We start from the raw sequence: 18,390 nt of genomic DNA, 5'->3' as shown, positions 1-18,390 counted from the left end.
CACCCACAATAGAGCCATTAAGATCTGTGTGGGTGCCATGAAAAGATCTCAGTCTCAGGAGACAACCAGAATTCTGACTTTCTCACTTCCTGGCTGTGTGACCTTGGGAGAGTCACTCAACCTCTCTGAGTTTCAGGGTCTTTATTGTAAAATGGGGATGATAACAGTGTTCATGCAGCTCATGGCATGGTGCCCAGCACATAGTGAGCACACATCCAGTGAAATAATAAGTATTTTTAATCATTATCACAATTGTTACCATCCTCTGTAGAACAGAGGGATTAGTATCTGTTGGAAAGAACCACTCTGGACCGTGGGAGGGATTGTAAAATGCTGGTCAGTGGTTCGTTAGTTTTCCTTTGGGGTCTGAATGTGCTTTGAAATTAAGAAGTTTCTGGCCCCTCTAGAGCTGAGGCAAAAGCTTCAGTGAAAGGACACAACTGAGCTGAGCTGCTGTCGCCTTCAGAAAAAAGTCCCAATTCTCCAGGCAGAGTGTGAGGCTGTGTTTAATGATACACGTCCCTGCCTCAGAGGAAGCAGGCGGGGTGTTAGTTCTGCGAATCATCAGAAGGCAGGAAGGAGTAGGTGTGATTTCTTATCCTCTCCCGTCTGGGTGGGGGCACCCTGGCACCTGGGCTCCTCTCCACAGAGGCTGCAAATGGGGAATTTGTGAAAAACACCTTTGTGTTCCTGCCCCTCCGAGAATCTATTAAGCCAGGCGAATCTAATTAAGTTCACAACGATGCCTCCTTACTCTTTCCTCTGGCTCATCCTTCCTGGAGAGGCCACAGGAGCGGCTCCTAAGTGTGCCCATATGTTTCCATGAGAGAAGCAGGAGGCTTGGTGCCCCTGGCCACCAGATATCTCCTAAGTGCCAGCTGGATGCCGGGCCATGTCTGCACAGAAGCAGATGCTTGATGCCCACCATGCTGAGCCCTGGGAAAGCTCAGGAAAGGAGTGTGGCTGGAAAGGGAGGTCAGGGGAGGCCTCTCTGAGGAGGCGATGTTTCAGGTAAGCCTCAAAGGATGCTGACATGGAGGGAGGGAGCAGTGAGCCACAGGGGAAAGTCTCCATTTAGAGGGAAGCCTACATGGGCTCTGGGAAGGATCTGGAAAGGTCAGGAAGACAGAGGTGGTGCATGCAAATCGTTGTTTCACAGGCTAAGACAACGCTAGCAGACCCTGAAGGAGCTTCTGAAGATTCTGAGCAGGGAGGACACCCTTTCTACTTGAGTGGGGTCACTCCAGTGGCCAGCATAGCACCAGAGAGGGGGCTGGTATCTTACTTTGGGACCCCCTCCCTAAATCAGACTCTGATGCAAAGGTTTGGGTGCAAGTATTTTGTTTGGGGGTGACCCCAGGAAGCCATGCAAAGGATGAAGGGAATTGAGACTGGAAGAGAAGAAAACCAGGAAAGGGTGGGCTGGTGAGTTGTGACACCGTGGCCACTGGAACACAGTTCCGCTAGACACTCTGAGGAGAGCATGGAACACAACTCGGAACCGCCCCGCCGAGGAGAGAGGGAGCCCAGGCTTTCCCACACGCTCCTGGTCCCTCATGGTTGAAGGGCACTCCTGGACCTTCACCTGTTCAGCACTTCTGTTCTGCCCTGGGCAGAGGATGCTCTCAGGAGACCATGAACAAATAAATGAGCGAAATAATTTATAGCTTGAAATAACCATTATGAAAGAAAGAGACGATATGATGATACAAAATAATGGTCGTGGGTTAGGTTTTTAGACAACGTAGTCAGGGAAGGCTTCTCGGAAGGGGTAACATTCCAGTTAAGAACTGAAAGATGAGGGGCACCTGGGTGGCTCAGTCGGTTAAGCGTCCGACTTCGGCTCAGGTCACGATCTCACGGACCGTGAGCTCGAGCCCCGCGTCGGGCTCTGTGCTGACAGCTCGGAGCCTGGAGCCTGTTTCAGATTCTGTGTCTCCCTCTCTCTCTGACCCTCCCCCGTTCATGCTCTGTCTCTCTCTGTCTCAAAAATAAATAAACGTTAAAAAAAAAATTAAAAAAAAAAAAGAACTGAAAGATGAGCCACGTGCAGAGACCAAGGGGAGGAAAGCTCAGGTCAGAAACCTGAGGCCGGGGTAGGCCTCCTGCATTTGAAGATCTGCGAGGAGGCCAAAGCAAGCTAGAGGTGCAGTAGGTGCGGTGGGGACAGTGTATACGAAGGGTTGGAGCGTCAGACTGGGGCCCATCATGCACAGCCTTGAAAACCGTGGAAAGTGGAGCACATTTTAGCCTAAGGGAATGGGAACGCTGAGGAAGACTTTTGAGGAGGGGAATAGCATGGTCCCATTCGCTTATTTGAGAGATCCGTCCAGTGATTGTGGGGGAATAGGCTGGTGGGAGGTGGGAGAACAGGCAATGGAACAGGAAAACTGGGAGATGGCAGTGGCTTTGGGGGGTAGGGTGGGGAAAGGTGTGTGTGGGACTTTGGATTCGCTGCAGAAGCCGAGCCAACACAGGTGTGTCTGGGGCAGGAGAGGGGTGCAAGGAACACAGAGAAATCAAGGTTGGGACCCAGGTGTGGGGCTTGGTGAAGCAGACTGAAGGAGAATTAAGTTCCATTTTCAACATGTAAAGTTTGACGTGCTTGTGGGGCATCCAGTGAAGACACAGCGAAGCAATGGAATGAAGGTGTTTGGGGCCCAAGCTGGAGATCAGGGCACCAATCCTATCTTATTTCAGGATGCATCACATAACCAACTAAGTGATGTGGATGCCAGCTGCCTTCCCAGACTTCCCAGAACCTAGTACATTCAACACCAGGCTTTGAAGAGCCCCTGTTTATTATTATTATTATTATTATTATTATTATTGTTAGTTTGGGGTCTATTTTTGAAAAAATAAAATATTACAGATACAAATTAAGCAGCCTTTGTATCTTTCTTTTCCTGCTTTTCCTGTTTTTAATGTTTTTACTACATTTTTATATGTCCTTAAACACCTTATTGTAATGTTTTATGTTATAAACATGTACATTAAGGTATTTTACTGCATGGATCCTTTTGAAACTCTTTTTATTCGTTATTGTTCCTGAGTTCATCCACCTCACTGACAGGTGTAGCTACAGGTCATTCCCTTGAACTCTGTACAGAATTCCGTTATGTGAATATATCACGGATTTTCACCATTTCCTAAATGGTGAACATTCACATTATTTCCAGTTTTTCTGGAACTTAGAAAATGCCATAGTAATGATCATCTTTATTATAATATATAATTTTTGAAAGGTAACTTCATGACTCTCACACAAATACGAAATGAAGACATGTCAATTTATTTAGCTCATTAATTAATGAGAAAGCCAATAATACATTACAATTGGCTCAAAGGAGAATCTGATGAATAGACATATATACCAGCAACCCAGAATGATAAAATAAATTTTGTAATAAAGATAAAACTGGGGCAACAGAATACCGTGTTTGAAATCTTCTTTCTACAAGGTAGAATCAATTGTACCTCTGCCAGACAACACTTATTTGCGTTTTTATGGACAAGAGTCAGTTGCATTCTACCTGATGCCCACTAAGATGGCTCCTATAAAAGAAAAGTTACAAGTGGTGGTCAAGAAGTGGAGAAATTGAAACCTTGTGTACTATTGGTGGGAATGTAAAATGGTGCAGCCACTAGAGAAAACAACGGGGCAGTTCCTCAAAAATAGAATTACTGTGGGGCGCCTGGGTGGCTCAGTCGGTCAAGCATCCGACTTCAGCTCAGGTGGTGATCTCACAGTCCATGGCTTTGAGTCCTACATTGGGCTCTGTGCTGATGGCTTGGAGCCTGGAGTCTGCTTTGGATCCTGTGTCTCCCTCTCTCTTTGCCCTCTCCCGCTTGTGCTCTCTCTCTCAAAAATAAAAATAAACATTAAAAAAAAAAAGTAGAATTACTGTATGATCCAGCAACTCTATTTCTGTGTTTATAACCCAAAGAATTGAAAGCAGAGTCTTGAAGAGATATTTAAACACCCACGTTCACAGCAACATTATTCACAACAGCCAAAATGTGGAAGCAACCCAAGTGTCCATTAATAGATGAATGGATGAATGCAGCATCCACATACGATGGAATTTTATTCAGCCTTTAAAAGGAAGGGAAGTCATAAGAGACTCTTAAAAACAGAGAGCAAACTGAAGGTTGGTGGGGGAATGGGGGAGAGGGGAAAATGGTGATGGGCATTGAGGAGGGCACTTGTTGGGATGAGCACTGGGTGTTGTATGTAAGTGATGAACCACAGGAATCTTCCGCCAAAACCAAGAGCACACTGGATACACTATATGCTAGCCAATTTGATAATAAATTATATTTAAAAAAAGAAAAGAAGAAAAAAAATTAAATAATAATGCAAGGAAGGGAAGTCTGGTATAGGCTATAACGTGGATGAACCTTGAGGACATTTTGCTTGGTGAAATAAGCCGGTCACAGAAGAACAAATTCTGTATGATTCCACTTACAGGAGGCACCTAAGGTAGTCAGATTCATAGAATAGTAGCCAAATGTCACAGTAGTAAAATGGTGGTTGCCAGGGGCAGCAGGGAGGGAGGAATAGGAAGTTATTGTTTTATAGGTAGAGTTGCAGTTTTGCAAGATGGAAAGAGCCCTGGAGATGGACGGTGGGGATGGCCGCACAACAATGGGAAAGTGAACTGTACTCTTAAAATTGGTTAAGGTGGTAAATTGTATGTTGTGTGTATTTTACCACACTGGAAAAAATGTAACAATGAAAAAGATGCACTAATTTCATTTTTTTACAAAGTTGTAAAATAGCCTAGTCAAAGACAAAGGCACACATTCCTGTAGACACAGATAACCCCAGAGGCCCAAGAGCCATGCTCAGCATTCCGTCGAAAGGACAATCATTTGCCCACTCTAATGTCTTTGAGATTTATCCTGCAGTATTTATTTCTTCTTGTGCATCTGGGAAAGTTCTTTATAATAAATATCTTAGAATAGAATTGCTAAATTACCGAATTACATGTCTTCAGTGTACCTGGGTATTATCATTGCCTCTTGAAATGTTTACCTTACTAGCTTACACTCTAAGAGCAGTATAAATAGACACCCAAATGGCCAGTAAACTTATGCAAAGGTGTTCAACCTCTCTAGTAGTCAGGACAATGCAAATTAGAACAAGTTTGAGAGCATTTCGCACTTTGCAGATTTGCAAAAATTCAGAAGTCTGCCATTATCAAATGTTAGCAAAATATGAAATAACAGAGTCAGGAATCTCTGGCTAAAGAATTCTAAGCACGCTGCTGGGAAGAAAAATGAAAAAACAAGTCCTAAACACAGAACCCCAAGGCCATTTTGCCCTTCAGGAAATAATGTCAGACTCTGTTTAAGATTCAGGGAAGGAAGGGTATTTACGCATGGAAGTGGAAAGAGGGATGTTTAGAGATTTTAAATCCTTCGACTCTTATTTCTTGAGAGTTAAATTTTTTCCCCAGCTTTATTGAGATAGTACTAACATTTAACGTATATTATTTTAAGGTATACAACATGATGATTTAATGCATGCAAATATTTTGTGAAATTATTATTACAGTAAGGTTAGTTAATACCTGCATCCCCTCACATAATTACCTTCGTGTGTGTGATGATTTAAGATCTCTGTTCTTAACGACTTTCAAGTATACAATATAGTATTGTTAATTATAATCCCCGTGCTGTACATTAGGTACCCAGAACTTATTTATGCTGTAGTTGGAAGTTTATTCCCTTTGACCGCCTTCACCCATTTCCCAGCCCCTGGCCCTGGAAGCCACCATCCTACTCTCTATTTCTTTGAGTTTGGCTTTTTTAGACCCCACATGAGGGAGAGCACAGTCTGTCTTTCTCTGTCTGCCTTATGTCACTTGGTATAAGGGCCATCCACATTGTTGCAAAAGGCAGATCTCCTTCTTGCTTGTTGCCAAATAACATTGTACATACATTCCACACTTTCTGTCTGTTCATCTGTTCAGAGAAACTTAGGTTGTTTCCATGCCTTGGCTATGGTAAATAATGCCGCAGTGAACAACGGGGATGCAGATCTCTCTTCAAGGTAGTGATTTCATTTCTTTTGGATCGATACCCAGAAGTGGGATTGCCAGATCACATGGTAGTTCTGTTTTTAATTTTTCAAGGAACCTCCAGACTGTTTTCCAGAGTGTCTGCTCTAATCTACACTCCCACCAACAGTGCACAAGGGTTCCCTTTTTTTTTTCACAGCCTCACCGACACTTTTATCTCATATATTTTTGATGATAGCCATTGTAACAGATATGAGGTGGTGCCACATTGTGGGTTTGATTTGCATTTCCCTGATGATGAGTGATGTTATGGACCTTTTCATGTACCTGTTGGCCGTTTGTAAGTCTTCAAAGTATCTATTCAAGTTCTTTGCCCATTTTTAAATTGAATTCTTTGTAAAAGTTTCTACTCTTTGAAGTAGTTCACTTGAAGTCTGTTTCCTGGGCTTCTTTATGATTAATATAATAATAAAATATAGATTTCACAATATATTATATTAAGAACTCAGAACCAAAATCTACTTACATGCTGTTCACAAGATGCACACTTAAAATGATGAAGGACAGTAATAAACAGTGGGAAAATAGAGGTACTGATCACAGGTGAAGTTGGATCTAAAATAAAAACATTAATTGAGGCAAAGATACTGGGTTTTTTTTATTAAGAAGAAGAAGCCATCATGAAAGTATAGCATTCTGGAACATTTATGGGAATGAATAGCGTCACATCAGTATATGTGAAGAAACCTGTTTAAATTCCGTAGAGAAACTGAAGGGAACACAATAGCAGTGGGAGCTGCTTTAACTCATTTTTCTTGAAATCTCACAGCTAGAGTAGTCAAAACAGTTGATTGAATAGACATATAGAGAAATGTGTATATTGGAGCATAAACACGATTTCAGATACACATGAACATTTTACAAAAACTCATCATACCCTAAGCCATAATGAAAACCCCAATACCAAAAAGATAAAATTCTAGGAGTCATGTTTTCTGACCATAATAACAAAAGAATATATTAAACGAAGACTCCTCTCCAAATAACTTAAGGTAAAAAACAAAACAAAACGAAAAACCAACAAACAACCCTTCAGTTGTAGAATATATATTTTTATTTGGGGGGATGAGTAGGGGCAGAGAGAGAGAGAGAGAGAGTCTCAAGCAGCCTCTATGCTCAGTGTGGAGCCCAACGTGGGACAGGATCCCACCATCCCAGGATCATGACCTGAGCCAAAACCAAGAGTCGGATGCCCAACCGACTGAGCCACCCAGGTGCCCCATAGAATTAAAAAAAAAATTAATGTTTATTTTTGAGAGAGAATGAGAACGAGAGCGAGAGTGAGCACAGGTGGGGGAGGGGCAGAGAGAGAGGGAGACACAGAATCCAGAGCAGGCTCCAGGCTCTGAGCCCGATGTGAGGCCCAAACCCATGAACTGTGAGATCATGACCTGAGCCAAAGCTGGACACTTAACCAACTGAGCCATCCAGGCAACCCCCCCCCCCCACCCTGCCTAACACTGTAGAATATTTTTTAAAATATTTGTGTGGTATACAATGAGGGAAAAATCATAGTTATGGAGCAGGGATTCTCAACTTCAGCACTACTGACATTTTGGGGTACATAACTCTTTGGGTGTGTGTGTGTGTGGAGGGGGCATTCTACACATTGTAGGACATTTAGCATCATCCCTGACCTCTACCTGCTAGATGCTGGTAGCACCAACTACACACACACACACACACACACACACACAGACCAGTTGTGACAGCCAGAAATGGCTCTACATATTTCCAGATTTCTCTGCAAATGGTCCCTGTCTGAACCTCTGCCCTAGATAGTAATATTATTAGAAAAGAAAATCTGAGGGGCATCTGGGTGGCTCAGTTGGTTAAGCATCTGACTTTGGATTTCAACTCAGATCATGATCTCATGGTTCATGAGTTTGAGCCCTGCATCAGGCTGTGTGCTGACAGCATGGGGCTTGCTCAGGATTCACTCTCCCTCTCTTTCTCTCTCTCCTCTCTGTCTCTGCCTCTCCCCTGCTTGTGCTCGCTTTCTCTTTCAAAATAAATAACTTAAGAAAATAAAATGTGAAAGTAAATAAATTATTTAATTTGAAAAGCTACATAAAAAGCAACTTATGATACCCGAGGTCAACAGTAATAGAGAGGAAAGCAAAATTAATAATCAGAAAACTTGTCAAATTTATTTTTTTTAATATAAGAGCTGGTTCTTTGGTAGATAATTAAAACATATAAACTTTTTGAGAAGGAAATTTTAAAAAAGCAACATGCATTCACAGTATTATAATTGGGAATGAGGATTTAACTACAAAAACTATAGGTTAAAAATATGATAACATTATCCCAGTTATATGCTGTTAATGTTAAAATGTGGACAAAGTAGACAGTTGAAGTATATATGTATGTAACTTACCAGAATTAACTAAAGAGAATATGGAAACTAAAATAACCATGGAAAATACTGTGAAAATCAGTCTTTCGAAAAGCACATAACACAAACGCCAACATTGGCCAAAGATAACCCCCCAGAAAATGGAAATGAGGACAAACCTAAAAAAGAAAGTTCCTCAGAACTGAGGACATACCAGACAAAATCAAACAAACACACATCCAGGCAAAGACGGCGATGTTCCGATCAGATTCCACTGAATTCAAGGCAAAAGGAGGCACTTTATAATAATAATAATAAGATTCATGGGGCACCTGGGTGGCTCAGTCAGTTAAGTGTCCAACTCTTGGTTTCGGCTGAGGTCACAATCTCATAGTTTGTGAGTTCAAGCCCCACATTGGGCTCTCTGCTGACAGTGCAGAGCTCGCTTGGGATTCTCTCTCCCTCTCCCTCTGCCTCTCGCTCTGCCTCTCTCTCTCTCTAAAAATAAATAAATAAACTTTTAAAAATTTCATAAAAACATTCAATCCATAATGAAGACAGTTTTCTTTTTCCAACAAAAACCAACATTAAGCCCTGTGATGACAGCTCGGAGCCTGGAGCCTGCTTCAGATTGTGTGTGTGTCTCTCTCTGCCCCTCCCCTGCTCGTGCTCTGTCTCTCTATCTCAGGAATAAACATTAAAAAAATTTTTTTTTAATTAGAAAAAAAAGAAATTGGATTCTTTTGAGGAGAAAAAAAACTCCCACATAATAAAATGGGAAATCCATGAACTTGCCTAATGAAGAGAACATGGGAGGAAAACAGCTCCTGGACATGAGAAATTAACAAAAGGAAAAATAACCACAGATGCAATGGAAATAAAAATAGGGGCACCTGGCTGGCTCGGTCGGTGGAGCATGTGATTCTTGATCTCGGGGTTGTAGGTTCGAGCCCCACATTGGGTGTCAAGATTACTTAAAAATAAAATCTTTTAAAAAAAATGAAATAAAAATAATTATGAGTATGCAAATTGTTATGCCTCACTCAACAGTGTGTGCGTGTATATATAAAATATTTAGGTGAAAAGAACACACCATTCTACAGATGTATTTAGTATGAGAAATGCCTGTATGTAAAAATCAGGAGCTTTCTTATATTCCAAAAATAATAAGTTAGAAATATCATAGGGAAGATTTGATGAGGAAATTACTGACTTAGAGGAAGAAAAGTACAAAGCTTTATTAAGGGATTTATTTCTTCTATGTGTTTAACAAACACTGATACACAATATATGGCTTACTAGGGGCCAGGCACATTTTGTCCTACCCAAACCTAAAAGGTAGTTTTAATTATTATCTGCATTTTTTTGCATGAAGAAACTGAGGCACAGAGAGGATACATAACTGGGCCAAGGTCACGCAGCTTATAAGTGGCTGAACCGGGATCCAAATCACAGCCAGCCTCCAGCACCTGTGCTCTTTGCTGTAGCGCTGCATAGCGAGTAAATGAACAGACACACCGTGTTCTAGGAGGGAGGACTCAGTATCAGTAAATGGAAAATGATCAGTAAAATGATCAATTCACTGCTGGCCTGAGCTCTCTGGCGAGGGCTGAACTGCTAACCATCTGTCCAGGGTGAATGTCAACAGAAGGCAAACTGTCAGGGAGCTCTAGGCTGCCCCCGGGTGCACCGAATCTCACCCCTGCCCACCCCCCGACCCCACCGCTGGAGCCTGGGGAAGCCCAGCTGGGAGTGGAGCCCCCCAGCCTTCTCATCTGCATGCCGCTGCTCTGAGTCCCACGGTGCAGAGGTGATGGTGGCCGGCGGGTCCTCCCTAGCTCACAATGCCCTGTCCTATTCTCTTAGATCCAGGAGATGGTCCACTCGGAGGTTGCTGCCTACGACTCAGGCCGGCCTGGGCCCCTCCTGGGCCGCCCGGCGATGCTGGCCAGCCACATGAGTGCCCTCAGCCAATCCCAGCTCATCTCTCAGATGGGCATCCGGAGTGGCATCGCCCACAGCTCCCCGTCACCCCCAGGGAGCAAGTCAGCGACGCCGTCTCCCTCCAGTTCAACTCAGGAGGAGGAATCAGAAGCGCATTTCAAGGTAGGGAGGGTGGAGATGCAGAGCCCTAACTGATGCCCTCCTGTCAGCAGGTGGGTGGGCCCTGTGTGGAAATTGGCATCACCTACCTCTAGACAAGACTAGAAGGGTCTAACTGTACCCTTTGCTGGAAGACACGGAGGAGGAAAATCAGCAGGTAGAACGGGGCCCACTGGCTGGAACGCCTGGGCAGTGGGGATGGTGGTGACTGGAACTCGGGATACCTGGGTTCAGCTGCTAAATTTGCTGAGCATCTTTGACAAGATCCTCAGGGTCACATCTTAGGGCCACATTGGCCTTTTAGGAGAAAATGTTCTGATAAAAATGGGTGGCCCAGCAGAAGGCATCTCTGGACTGCGCTGACCGCAGGATGGGGCACTAAAAATGAACACCACCACCCCAGTCACTGGGGACACGCCCCAACATCCCTGGAGTCATGGGTGGTCCTGCCTCTTAAGAACAGGTCGGAGGGGAGAGGTCACCAGCTGTCCAGGCTTGTCCTTTCTTTGCACTGACAAATCCCCCTGGCTGTTGGAAAGCATCTTGTTTTACTGGGGCCGAAAACAGAGGCCCAGAAAGGCCCAGGATGGAAGCTGTCACTGGGAGCCTCCCAATGAGCCCGTGGCAGAATAAACTTGATCCCACCACTTCCGCCTCCCTTCCTTCTTCATAAGGGCCTCTCACCCCTTTCCACACGGTGGCCCTGCAGATGCCTGGGAGCAGGAGCCATGGCGCCTGTCCCCTCTAGCAGAGACCCTGACCTCCTGGGCTTGGGGGGGGGGGGGCGGGGGGGCGGGGCGCAGGGGCAGGCGCATCTGGATCCGGTTCAGCTTCATCCTCAGGATAATTTGGTCTCTGCCATAGGCCAGACAGGAGCCGTTTTTATTTTATTTTTTATTTAACGGACACTTGGGGCCAGACGCTGTTCTAAGCACATAACAAGTGTGCATCCATGTAATCCTCACCACAGTCCTGCCGGTAGGTGCCATCATCTATCTCCAGTTGGCCGATGGGAAAACTGAGGCCCAGAGAGATTGTGTAACTTCTCCAGCGTCACCAAAACAGGATTCAGACTGAGGTGGTCACAGTCTGGCTCCAGCTGATGTGCTCTTGGCCACCTGTAGTGCCCTGTCATCTCTTCCTCATCCAGCGGTGTATCCGCATCCCTCCTCCTGCTAGAGCCTCTCCTGGGGTGGACACAACCAGGCCCGGAGGGCGGCCAGCTGCACATAGAGGCAGGAACAGAACGGGCTCTGCTGCAGACTGCCCCTCACTGTCCCGCAGACTCGGAGGCCTGAATCTTGTCCAGTGGCCCACGGTTTCCCTATCAGTTCCCGGCGTCACTTTCATCTGCTTGGTGCAGGCTGACAGTCCTCATTGCAGGATCCAGGGCCTTTGACCAAAGTTCCTGGTCCCTCCTGTGTGGCCTGAAGGGTCCTTTTGGGGACCTGCTGAGGTCTGTGGTGAGCATCCCTATACTGTACCCATCCTGCAAGCCCTGAGTCCGACACTCACGGGATTGCAGTCCTGGAGTCTGATTGCTCCTGAAGGCCAGGTGTCCAGAGTGAGGCCACACCCAGCGAGTCACATAACCCCTTTCCCATCCAGCCATGTCACAGGGGCCCCGGGGACTATGCCCCCTGCCCCAAGTTGCACACCTGAAAATTGGCGGGAGACACTGATCTTCTGTGGTTAAGGATCATCTTTGGGGATGATTTGTGATCACAAGAAAGGAGAGCTGTTAAGAAAAATATATATAAAACTTGGAAATCGGGCCCTGAACAACAGCTGCACGCTCTTTCAGTGGCGTACCACAGCATTGTCCAGCAGGCTTGCTCCAGAATTACCGGTCCTCTGAGAGAATGTGCCGCTGTTGTGATTCATTACTCATGATCGATTAGGGGACTTTACACCCTGTAAAGTCAGATGTTAACTTGGGAAAGAAGTGGTAGAGATGTAAACAATTTTCGTCTGATTACAAGGCAAATGAATTTTTCCCTATAGAGATGCAAATGACTTCTGCCCCGTAGAAAAGATTAAAAGCCCCCAAAGCGATAGTTTCATTACTCTGTAGGGCAGTTTTGCTTATATTTCTTTGAATCAACTTTGCTGCCTTGCTGATTTTCATTAATGAGTTAAGCACAAACCCCAGAGTTCCTAGCTCCTACCCAGCCTGTGCATATGTCTGTTGCCTCCCTCACCTAGAGAGTGAGGAGCATGACCATGTGTTCAAGCCCAGGGTGGTGGCCAGCCCACCACCGCCCATGCATGCGTGGAGTCAGACAGGGAGGTGGTGGGGTGCTGAGGAAGGTCCCCTCTGCCTCAGGCTGGGGTGGGTAACCTTTGACAGGAGGCCCCCAGCTTCTCTGTTTTTCTGACTCCTCTCACCTGCGCAGATGTCCGGAGAGAAGAGACCCTCGGCTGACCCAGGAAAAAAGACCAAGAACCCAAAGAAGAAGAAGAAGAAGGACCCCAACGAGCCTCAGAAGCCTGTGTCGGCCTATGCGCTCTTCTTCAGAGACACTCAGGCCGCCATCAAGGGACAGAACCCCAGCGCCACCTTTGGAGATGTGTCCAAAATCGTGGCCTCTATGTGGGACAGCTTGGGAGAGGAGCAGAAGCAGGTGAGTCTCTGTCCCTTTTGGGACCGTCCCCCGAGGCTTTGAGGCCCTGGAGCCAGTGACAGACTTGGAATGTCTGAAACCAGGAAGACACTCTTACGGAGGTCTTTTCCTGGACTCAGTTTGCCCATCTGTAAGCTGGGAAGCTATTCCAGTTCTGCTGTTTGCCAGCTGTGTTCTCTAGTGACTTAACCAGTCTGGATTTCGGCTTCCTCATCTGTAAAACACGAATAAGCATCTCCGTCCGTCTTGTCGCTCCAACTGTGTGAGTCTGGAGTCCAGACCAGAGCTTCCTCTCCCACCTACCGTGTGCCCATGGCTCCTCTCGTGGGCGTCCAGGGAGGATAGGGAACAGAACCAGCCCTAGGCAGATTCCAGTTACCAGCTGTGGGACCTCGGGCTGATCGCCGGAGCCCTCCCCAGTGTTGCCCATGTCTTGAATCTTTCAGGCCTACAAGAGGAAGACCGAGGCAGCAAAAAAGGAGTATCTGAAGGCTCTGGCAGCCTACAGGGCCAGCCTCGTATCCAAGGTAACACCCTGGACCGTGGGCCCGGCCGTGATGAGGGTGGCACCCCCCAAGGGATAGAGCAAGAACTGAGGCCCATGGGAACGGTCAGAGCTACAGTTTGTGGAGAGAGTGGATAAGACCAATGTGGTCACTTCTCCGGTGTGCCTACTATGTGCTGCGCTCATGCTGAGCGCTTTACATGTATCTCGTTTCATTTAATTCTTCCAAGAACCCAGCGTTCAGTGAGGTTAAGCAACTTGCCTGACATGATGAGCGTAGGGGGGCGTTGTCTGAAAGCTATCCTAGAGGACATGGCAGGTGGGTTAGGCCCTAAAGCGTCGGGTGGGGGGAGGGGGGTGTTCCAAGTTGAGGGAACAGCACGTGCAAAGGCATAGAGGCCGTAGAGGAGCATAAATAGAGGATGTCCCAGCTGGATGGTGCTGGCCTCACGGGCCAGGCTGAGGAGTATGGGCCTCATGGGCAGGGAAACCCCAGGGATTAGTGCAGGAGGTGGTTGGATGGTCAGAGCCAAGTGCACTGATGACCCAGAATTACCTCCGGTTAGCCCATAGCTCCCTGCCAAGGGGTCAGAGAGCCAGCCAGGGGCCATGGCAGTGGTTTGCAGACCCTGCTGGTCTCATGGCCCAAGTTCTGGCTTATCCGTCTTCCCCAGAATAATTGGTGTCTGTCTCCTTGCAGAGCTCCCCAGACCAGGGCGAGACCAAGGGCACTCAGGCAAACCCACCGGCCAAAATGCTGCCACCCAAGCAGCCCCTTTATGCCATGCCGGGCCTGGCCTCCTTCCTGACGCCATCGGACCTGCAGGCCTTCCGCAGCGGGGCCTCTCCCGCCAGCCTTGCCCGGACGCTGGGCTCCAAGTCACTGCTGCCTGGCCTCAGCGCGTCCCCGCCACCGCCCCCCTCCTTCCCTCTCAGCCCTCCACTGCACCAGCAGCTGCCGCTGCCGCCCCATGCCCAGGGTGCCCTCCTCAGTCCGCCTGTTAGCATGTCTCCAGCCCCCCAGGCTCCTGTCCTGCCCACCCCCATGGCACTGCAGGTGCAGCTGGCTATGAGCCCCTCACCTCCAGGGCCACAGGTAAGGACGGCCCAGTAGGAACATGCCCTTCAGGACCCCTCATGGGGAAGGGAGGTGGCTTGGGATTTCAGATACTGGCCCTGCCCCTCACCAACCTAGGCTCCTTACCTCTCTCTGAACCTCAGTCACATCTATGAACTGGCTCTAGCATACCTTCCCCGAGATACACCGGCTACAGTGAACAGTTGACAAGTTCCCAGACAGATGCTTTGGATCCTTAGGATGTCCCAGGCCCTCCTCTTCTCCTCTGTCCATTTCTACTCTCTGGCCCGAGGGGCTGAAAGCCATGCAGCTTCTGCCAGACCAGCCCCAGCCCCTGACTCTCCCCAGCGCCTTCAAAGTCTGACCCCACTGATTGTTCCACAGATACTCTTACGAGACTTGTGTGGCTCAGCACGATAACTCCATTTTATAGACTGGGAAACCAAGGCCAGAAAAGGAAAGGCCCCGAAAGCAAGAGTCCTTCACCCCGCTGATGCAGCCAGGAGAAGGGTTGAATTTTCCGGAAGGTGCTCCGCTAGGGAGAAGGAAGAAGCATTCCAGGCAGAGAGGCAGAGTGGAAGTTTTGTAGAGGCCGGAGGAAGTGTCTCCGTGAACACCCTCAGGCACATAGAGTTCCCACCCCCTGCTTGCTGCTGGAGATGTGCACCCCAGTTTCTCCCCTTTGCTCACCTGCCTCCTTTCCCCTGGGCAGGACTTCCCTCACATCTCCGAGTTCCCCAGTGGGTCCGGATCCCGCTCACCCGGCCCGTCCAATCCCCCAAGCAGCAGCGGAGACTGGGACAGCAGTTACCCCAGCACGGAGTGTGGCGTCAGCACGTGCAGGTGGGTCCTCACCCTGGCCTCCGCCGCAGCCCCGGGGCTGCCAGGGGACGGGAGGGGCAAGGCTCTGCGGGTCACTGTCAGCCCTGCGGGAGTGCCCCGGGGGTGCCCGCAGTCTTGCGAGAAGACACAGGACGAAGCAAGACCCCAGAAGGACTCCGCTGGTCTGACGCCAGGGCCTGGGAGACGGGGCCAGCTTCAGTCTTCCTTTTCCTCCTTCCGTCCTGGTTGTCTCACCGGTGCCACCATGTGACACTCACCGATGGCTCCTCTGTCCTCAGTCAGGTTCCCTGGAAGCAGAGCTGATGCGGGTGCCTTCGATGGTGCCGAGGGAGAGCTTGTGGGAGAAGGGAAGGGAGAGGGGCAGGACAGGGCCCCGGAGGGAGCTGAGAGAGCTCAGCCACAGACTCACTTCAGCCTGATCCCACCGTGAGCTCGGAGCTCGGCCACAGATGGCCCTGCAGACTTGGTCCCGCTCTGAGGTTAGGGCTTTTTGTACCCATGTCTGTCAGCCATTGGCTCTGGGCTGCCCCAGGGGGTGTGGCCCCCAGGCAAGGCAGGTCTCGTCCGCCCCTGGGCAGCTCTCTGGGGAGGGCAGGAGAGGGGGTCTGGGGGAGGCACGAGCAAGAAGGGCCAAGTGGCCAACACGGGGAGCCTCAGACCTTACTGGTACCCCTACCGCCTGCTGCAGCCCAGCACCCCCTCTGACACCCACCCCCCCCCCCCGACTTGGCTGGTCCCTGGTCCTCATGTGGACCTCGTCCTCCAACCTCCTCTCCCATCCTTCATTCTCAGCCTCTTAGCCTGTCAATGCCACGCTAACTTTCCTTCCTCTAGAAGGTCTTCCTGACCCAAGAGACAGTGACCCCTCATTTCAGAAGAGGGAAATGGGGTACGGATGTCACCTTATTCCTCTACCCACCAGCCCTGACTGCCATCCCCTGGCAAGAACTAACCCTGTGGCCACACCCTGGGTATGTGGTCCCAGCAGCAGTCCCACACCCTGGAAGTCTGGATGGTCATGTTTGGTGGACAGGAGGTGCTCTCTGTGGCCGGGCTCCAGCTGCGCCTAAGCCTGGCTGTCGGCCTCTCTGTTCCTCACCCGGCCAAGCCCGCCAGGGAGCGAGCAGACAGGGCTCGTGCCCCGCTGCTGAGGGCCAGTGCCCGGCCACAGACTCTGCCTGGGTGGGCAGACTGCGCTCAGCGGGAATTCCTGTCCCCCTACCTGGGCAGGTGCAGACCCTCCCTCCACGGGCTCCCTTCCCAAGAGTCAGAGTGTGGGGCTGGGGGCTCTACGATGGACATTAGGGAGTGCGTCCGAGCTTCCCCCCAACACGGAGGGCAGCCCACAGCTGTGCCCTATTTTACTTATGTTTTAAGTGGAGGTAGAACTGGCATATTAGTTTCAGGTGTACCACAGAGTGATCGAATCAGACTCGCTCTTCCTGGGAGATGATCACCACAGAGAGTCTAGGTAACATCTGTTGCCACTCAGAGTTACAGATTCTTGTCCTGAGAACCTTTCAGATCTACTCTCTTAGCAGCCTTCAAGCGTATAAATGTACAAAAATACAGTATTAGTAACCGAGGTCCCCTGCTGTACATGGTATCCCCAAGACGTATTCATCTTCGAGCTGGAAGTTTATTTATACCTTTGGAGCCTTCACCCGTTTTACCCCTCCCCCCCCCCTCCCCCCCCCCCCCCCCCCCCCCCGTCTCTGGCACCCAGCAGTCTGTTCTCTGTGTCTATCAGCTTGGTTTGGGGTTTGTTTAGACTCGACATGTAAGTGAGATCATCTGATACTGGTTTTTCTCATCTTTCTCGGACTTATGTCACTTGGCACAAGGCCCTCAAGGTCTCCCGCTCTCACAGATGGGCATCCTATTTGTAAAAAAATTTTTTTAATGTTTATTGATTTTTAAGAGACAGAGCAGGGGAGGGGCAGAGAGGGAGGGAGACATAGAATCCGAAGCAGGCTCCAGGCTCCGAGCTGTCAGCATGGAGCCCGATGCGGGGCTTGAACCCATGAACCGTGAGATCATGACCTGAGCCGAAGTCGGATGCCTGACTGACTGAGACACCCACGCGCCCTGAGCGTCCTATTTTAAAAACACAGAAGGCACCTTCCTGCCCTCCTCGGATTCCATGTGGAATTTACAAATGGAAACCGACTCCACACGGACCTGAGAGCTGGGGTGTTGTTGGAACACCTTCTCTGAAGGACAGGCACTCGCAGCCACCTTTCCCCAGCGCTGAGGACCTCGTGGTCCCCAGCCGGGGTTCCAGGAGAGGAGTTTGGTTCTGCCTGGTGGCCCATCAGGGAGGGACCAGTGGTCTCGAGAGGGGCAGCGCATCCAGGGTGAGGGTGAAGGCTAGCGAACAGGTGGCCTGGCACCGTCCGCTCCAGGCCGTGCGTGCGTTCAGGTCCCTGGGAGCCGGAGGGCGCCTGGCTGGGCTCCCCCGGCTCTGACAGCCCCTCCTCTCTCCCCAGCCTGCTCCCCAGGGATAAATCGCTCTACCTCACCTAATCCCGCCTCCCCTCTCCTCCCTGAGGCTTGCTGGAGGGGCACTGCTCCGAGCCTGAAGGGCCCACAGCAGAAGGGGAGCCTTGGCAGGAAGCGGGGTGACCGGAAGGAGACGGCAGTGACACACGGACGCCCCGGGGCCTCGTCTCTTCCTCCACCTCACACCAGACTCTGCAGAGGCAGCCCGCCGCCCCGCCGCCAGCCCAAAGAACCTGCAGGAACCTTCTGCCCCCGACCTGCTTGCTCCAGGGTTACCGTGGACCCCGCTCCTCGCCCTGCACGCCGTACTC

General features: G+C 49.3%; 1 protein-coding gene across 4 annotated transcripts in view; it reads left to right on the top strand.

Moving 5' to 3' along the window:
* TOX2 (TOX high mobility group box family member 2) overlaps positions 1-18,390 on the top strand; it is a 169,786-nt gene extending 151,396 nt beyond the window's left edge. For 3 of the 4 annotated variants that reach the window (XM_042980355.1, XM_042980354.1, XM_042980351.1), the window contains 6 exons: positions 10,291-10,530; positions 12,924-13,151; positions 13,598-13,678; positions 14,357-14,752; positions 15,447-15,577; positions 18,067-18,390. In XM_042980355.1, coding sequence (XP_042836289.1) covers positions 10,291-10,530; positions 12,924-13,151; positions 13,598-13,678; positions 14,357-14,752; positions 15,447-15,577; positions 18,067-18,103 — 1,113 coding nt within the window. In that variant the 3' untranslated portion in view covers positions 18,104-18,390. The remainder of the gene's footprint in view (positions 1-10,290; positions 10,531-12,923; positions 13,152-13,597; positions 13,679-14,356; positions 14,753-15,446; positions 15,578-18,066) is intronic. The other variant, XM_042980353.1, reaches the window with a different exon arrangement.

The sequence above is a fragment of the Panthera tigris genome, chromosome A3, assembly GCF_018350195.1.
Source record: "Panthera tigris isolate Pti1 chromosome A3, P.tigris_Pti1_mat1.1, whole genome shotgun sequence".
In the NCBI taxonomy this organism is placed as follows: Eukaryota; Metazoa; Chordata; class Mammalia; order Carnivora; family Felidae; genus Panthera; species Panthera tigris.
This window is presented reverse-complemented; position numbering and strand designations above follow the sequence as displayed.